This window comes from Crinia signifera, chromosome 2, assembly GCF_055691185.1.
Source record: "Crinia signifera chromosome 2, ASM5569118v1, whole genome shotgun sequence".
Lineage (NCBI taxonomy): Eukaryota > Metazoa > Chordata > Amphibia > Anura > Myobatrachidae > Crinia > Crinia signifera.
The window spans coordinates 195,210,957-195,217,347 of record NC_139218.1 but is presented as its reverse complement, the minus strand read 5'-3'; the positions used below and the strand labels follow the sequence as shown (position 1 = coordinate 195,217,347).

The following is a 6,391-nucleotide window of genomic DNA, read 5'->3' as shown; positions in this document are numbered from 1 at the left end:
CCCAGGCCCCTATTATACTTTTGGGAACCGCAACCTTTTCCAGGAAAGAAATTCAGATGGCATTATAGATCACATTTAGGTTTAAGGTCCTGCCATTTGACAAATCACTTCCTCAAGTACCGACAACATTTACAAACTTTATTTATTTTTTGGAAAATAAGGTCTATATTTTGAGGTGTTTCAGTTGTACAGATATTATTATTACTCTGCTACAATTGAACCTTTAAATACAATTTTACAAAAAACAAAAATAATTTCCTGGAACTGATCAAAGGCCCCTCACTGAAAGTAACACAAGGACCAATCACTGCCACCGCCAAGCATGTGTAAAAAATAATTTAGGAGTAGATGGGCTGCACAGCCGCCAGACAAAGCACCACTTGCTGCACAGAGTCTCGTTCCAAAATCTCCTTATCAGCACAATTTAAGGTGCAAAGTTACCTTTAACAAGGATTGCCCTGTTCCGCCCAACGCTACCCATAAAAATATGCTGACTTTACCCCTTGTAGATGCTGCCACATACATCAGATCAATACTGTAGGGTTTAGTTTATATAAAAACAAATTAAGAGCATGATAAAATGTTATTTGCTGGGGTGCAATGAGCATCCCAGCAGTGAGGATGCCGGTATTCAGTATACAGATTCCAGCATCTTGACTGCCATCAGAACACTAGCATGAAACTCCAAACAAAATTCAAGATCGCAACCCAGAAATCGCAACAGCTGGCATCCCAGATATTTAGGCTGCAGGGAGGGGTGGGGTTAGGCATTAGAGGTGAGCGCATGGGGGGTGAAGAAAGAAAGGGATAGGTTAGTTACTGAGCCCGTCAGGATTCTCTGTACCGGGATGTCGGGGTCGGTCTTTTGACTGCCTGGATATTGTATGCATCCCCTATGAACTAGCAGCTTGCGCAAGCTTTGCAAGAAATGTATCAATAGGAAAAGTATCTTTGATGCTCAGTAAAATGCCATTTAATAGTGGTGTTTTAGTCTGTAACCATTATTATTTGCATAGCCGCCAAGAAGCCCAATTTTAAAATGTCAATATATAAAAAAAACAATGGGATATATTTCACGAAGCTACAGGGATGGAACTGAAAACCTCTCCACCTATAGAACAGATTACAGTAGGTTTATAAAACATGTCCAGTAGATTCAAAGCCAGATATTGGAATAAATGACTGAAATAATAAAACAGGAATAAATAGTGCTAAACATACATAGTTTCTTACAGTAACAATGTTGTGTTCATAAAATAGGCTTTTACAAATGTATCTAAACAGGGATTATAACACAAAAGTATATTTGTTATCCAAACATTATAAAATCTACAGCACCTGATTTCCATACAGACTGTGCAGGGACCGTTTGGCACCGCAATCCCAGAGCACCTTTGTATGAAATCCCATTTTTAACCATCTCATGTCACTGAGGGGTTTAACTATTGTGCTATTGTTAACGTATACACCATAAAACACACAAACAGCTTTTAAAAAAATAAACCATGAGACAGTGCTAGGTTACCTAAAACATTATTCAATTATATCTCACAAACTGACCTAGTTTCCACTATAATATCAGGCAAGCAGAGGCTTTTGGCTTGTATATATGAGCCTCTGTGCCCTGGACACATTTTCACCATCATTGATATTAAGTGTGTTAGAATAACATGTAACTGAACCAATTCTATCTGGCAGTGAAACCTGGCACCATTTAAAACAGAAAGGTGGCCTGAGGGCAAGCAGATTTAAATGAGGAGTCCATTGGTACAAAAATATTCTAAATGTGACCTGCATTCTGTATCTGGGGCACGTATGAATCACATTATTAGTGTATAAAACGCAGCAACTTGGTATAGGGAGTCATTGCTACCCAGTCCCCCCCAAGTGTGAGGAATGGTAACCTATTAAGGGGCAGATGTATTAAGCCTTAACAAGAGATAAATTCAAGTGTGATGAGGAGAGATAAACATCCAGCCAATCAACTCCTTACTGACTTTTTTCAAACACAGCCTGTAACATGACAGTTGGCGGGTGATTGGCTGGACGTTTATCTCTCCTTATCACCCTTGCATTTATCTCTTGTTAAGGCTTAATACATCTGCCCCTAAGTGTGTTATACTCTGCTTCACCAATCACCATTCTGCCACCGCAACATATTTTCTGCTGTCTGATATGAGACCACACAGGTGATCTGATACTAGTAAAGGCTCATTAGTATGGTGACCTCATTTCTTTCAGCAACTGAAAACCTTACTTATACCCCATGTAGACATTCTACCCGGGATTTTAGAACCGGTTCAATCCCGGGTTTTTAAAAATCCCGGGTCCATTGCAGGTGCGCAGGACCCAGGATTTTAGACGACTAAAGTCCCGGGTAGAGCCATTCAGACATACGCTAGTCCCGGGATTTTGCCATATGTCTGAAAGGGGTATAAGATGGTTATATTGGGATGATCCCATTTCATGTAGTGAGAATTATGCCATAAAAAGGTCCTCTCTTTCACAGGAGTTTAACCAGCGTCAGCGCCTGCTAATAGCATCGTACATTAATGTGCAGTTTAAAGGTAAGTTACGAAGCTCTTGCCAATACAAATATTTTGGAATCCTGAAGAGGCTCAAGGACTACACAGTTGAGGGAACCTAAGTGAATGAGCAAAAGGAAGCAGCATATACTCCCTTTACACATTAGCAACCATCATCTTGTTGCAATTGCACAAAGACTGATGGGTGCAGCCCTGGCTGGTGCTTGTAGTGCCTCTATGTACACTCTGTAGAGCTGGAGAAGAAAGGATATTTACCTCTTTTCTAGCACTTTAATGGTTCAAGGCACTTAGCACAATTTTGTTTTACTGCTACCAACTGGAACCAGTTATTTAACAGTTTCCAGATTTGTCAAGTGCATTTGTAAATGTGGCAAACTGTTTTGAGAAATAGAAGGCACGCAGGAGTCAGGTCATCATTGGATAAACACCCTATTGCTTTGTGTAACCCAGCTCCATTCTGCCTCATTGTAAGATCATATGGCACAATAGAATTACAGGGAAAAACTGGAGAGGTGGGTGCTCCTCTGACGGTGGCATGTTGGTCATGCCCAATAGGCACCACCTCTCCTTTATAAATATGGCATATCTTTCAGGTCATGTTTTGCACATTCTAACCCCAGGGCACACCGCTCCATTTACCCCTACGGAGGGAGAGAATCCACAACAAGGTCAGATGCTGTGGATGACTGCTAATTATAAGCGTAAACCAAGTCCTTCCAAACTGAAGCGGTAGAACGGTGCTGGTTACGTTCCAAGTGCTAGAACGTCTTCTGTAGAAACACTGACAAATGAGATATTTTCATGCTAATAGGTTACCTCGTTAAATATAGGTTATTTAAAACGGTAATAACATTTTCCTTTTTTCTTTTCTTTTAAGGCTCAAAACTGTTGGTCTCATTTACGCAAATTTTTTTGCAGAGCACATCCAATATTTCCCACTGGAGTGTAGAGTTGCTTGCAGTACTGCATTTCAAGTCATCAAGGAATTTGCAGTGGCAATCAGGAGAGACTTGCTGTAATGGTGTTCTCCTATATTTCCACAACATGTAATCATTGTCTGATGTGATTCCTAAATTGGTCCCGGACGTCACTTGGTTTGTCGGTTTTGAGGTACACATGTCTGCAAGACTGAAGCTCCCAGGAACAGGTCTCTTGTGAGCCAATGAGGTACAGCGCGGGGCTAATAAGTCACACATACAATCCACCAGGAAAACTTTGCATCGTCAGGCAAAATACATGGTGCGCAATGTATCTTGATGAACTTGCACTGCCTTTGCTAATGCCTGTGGATCCCTTCCATTACTTTGCCCAGATATGTGACTGCCTTCCCCACTGTAAGAAACATGAAATACAGCATTTAGCAATCCTAAGGGGTAAATAGCCCAAACACCAGACATCTAATATGTGAAACACAAACCTGTCATGTTCCTTATCCACCAGGTGGTATCGTGCACGGAATGCAACCAGCCGAGCATAATACGCAGGTGCGGGAATGGACACAGAGCGGGTACAGCGCACATACGTGTGACAGAGCTGGTAAGTGAGGATCTGGAGCTCATCTGCTGTGAACCGGTTATCATCCCAAAGAACATAGTAATGGGATGGACGGCTGGTACCCTGCAGAGCGGAAAAGAAATTGCCCCAAATAGTTAATCATAATCGGTCACAGTGATCTTATTACATTTGTATCTATTTCTATTACTGAAATATCCAGGAACAGCGACGTCCTTTCATTCTCCAAGGGTTTATTATTGTTAGCGACTGCACCCATCTTAATAACTGTTCTATGTGCCCATCAGCATTTGTTCGCAAATGGAACTTTTTTAAACACTGAAGTGAAATTATAGCCTTAGTTCCTACATAAGAGAGCCATACATGTCTGGGAGATAATCCCACATTCTGCTGTAGACAAGGGAAGGGGGACATTCTCTTTTATTTTTTTTGTGGCTTGGAAACAGAGTACAGAAATGTTTTCCTGGGTACACAATACACGTAACATTATTAGAAGAGCTGTAACAGGAAAATGTAGCTGTAAAATTTTGTCTTATGCTGTGCCGAAGGCCCATGATTGTAATTTGTTAAAACCTCCACCATAATGTTAGAATGTGTTTGCATTGATACTCAATGACAGCAAAGAAATCAGGGGTGGTGTTGTTTGAAACACACTGCTCCTGACTCGCAGAGATTTAGCACCTACTCTATGATGCATTTATTTTTTTGTGTCTTCTGTGTGTTGTACAGTGTTTGTGTGTGTGTGTTGTAGTGTTTGTGGATATATGTTGTACTGTGTGTGTGGTGTGTTATGTGTATCTGTCCAATGTATAAGTGTGTGAGGTGCGCTACGTATATGTGTGTGTGTAGTGTGCGTATGTGGTGTACTGTATGTGTGAGTGTGTGTACAATGTGTAAGTGTGTGTGATATAAGTATATTCCAAATTATTCCTAATTGTTTAAAGTCTATACCATAATGTCATACTCAATGACTGCAATGAAATCAGGTGTGTTGTTCCTTCAACATATGTTTCCCAGATCATCAAATCAAAATTGAACATTGGTGTTTTTTAAATTTCTAAGTAAAATTTCCCAAAAACAGCTTAGGGATGCACACCAACAGTTCCAGAGGTACCTTGTTGCCAAATTTGCTGGCTCCACAATGTGACAGACACACACTCTTCCAATTATCATATAGACAATACACATTGGGACAGTATAATGAAAGCACTCTTACCCTTGCCTACCTTTACAGAGGGAGATTCCACTACAATTCCTAACTTCTGAACCTCAATAATAGGAGAGGACCTGCTTTCTATATTAAGGCCATGATATGGTGGGAAGACAAGAGACTCCTAGGGCCAAATGTAATAGGGAGTGAGATCAGAAAGTGAGAGATTTTGGGAGAGTTTTCCTATTTTATTAATGCGGCAATTAATTGCATGGCAAATTCAACCGGTGTAAATAATTTCCGTTCACAATAAAAAAAAAAAGGGAAACTTCTCCCCAAATGTCTCACTTTCTCCAAAAGTCGAAGTGGTTGTCACTTTGTAAGGGGTCATTCTTCAGATTAGAGTTAAAAAATAACAACTAAAAATGAAATTGCCAAACATTTTGTGAAACCCTTCTTTCCAGAAAACCGGCCATTAGAGATCATGGCTTACTATGGTGAGATGCACCTGACAGGCAGCCAGGTGCCATATTCGACGTGTCATACTTTTTTACCAGTTAGGAGACTGACACAGCTGACTGCACAGGAAGGGAAAAGCATTTTCATGATATATCCCAAATCTATAACTATTCAGAAAATAATTATTCACATCTTCCCTACCCATCTGCTAACAAACCTATAAATATTACAGATTTTAGATGATCCTTTATATGGGGCCACAAGAGATCAGCGGAGCTTATTTACAGAGTACACAGAAGAAAAAGCAAGAAAAAAAAACAGTGACTTACAGTTAAATACAACAGAGAACAAGTACAAGGTACAGTACATAACCATAGCTGCATCATGAAACATCACTGACATGAGTATCTGTGTGACAGAACACCGCAGGATATGGTGCCATCAAAGCACATGAGGGAAGAGGGTCATGCTCGTGAGAGCTTCAATTCTAAAAGGGAAGTGTATTATCATCATACACTTAATACTTAAGGGGCCAATTTATCATTTAATATGTGTGGCTAAATCACTGAAAACAGGTTAGCCACAAATATTAAGTATCACCTGAAAGTATTAGGGGGGACCGCAGCAGGAATCTCCGATCCATGCTGCAATCCTTCCTGCAGAGTTTGCAGCTGCATCCCTCATACAGTAGGTTACTATGGGGGGTGGGCAGACCCCCCGGCAC

The 6,391-nt window shown here is 40.6% G+C and overlaps 1 protein-coding gene across 2 annotated transcripts in view; it reads right to left on the bottom strand.

Moving 5' to 3' along the window:
- Positions 1 to 950: 950 nt before the first annotated feature.
- The window catches only part of LOC146060368 (protein argonaute-1), a 95,681-nt gene continuing 90,240 nt past the window's right edge, over positions 951 to 6,391 (bottom strand). For both annotated transcript variants that reach the window (XM_083173504.1, XM_083173505.1), the window contains 2 exons: positions 3,964 to 4,163; positions 951 to 3,878 (listed from right to left, as the gene is read on the bottom strand). In XM_083173504.1, coding sequence (XP_083029630.1) covers positions 3,770 to 3,878; positions 3,964 to 4,163 — 309 coding nt within the window. In that variant the 3' untranslated portion in view covers positions 951 to 3,769. The remainder of the gene's footprint in view (positions 3,879 to 3,963; positions 4,164 to 6,391) is intronic.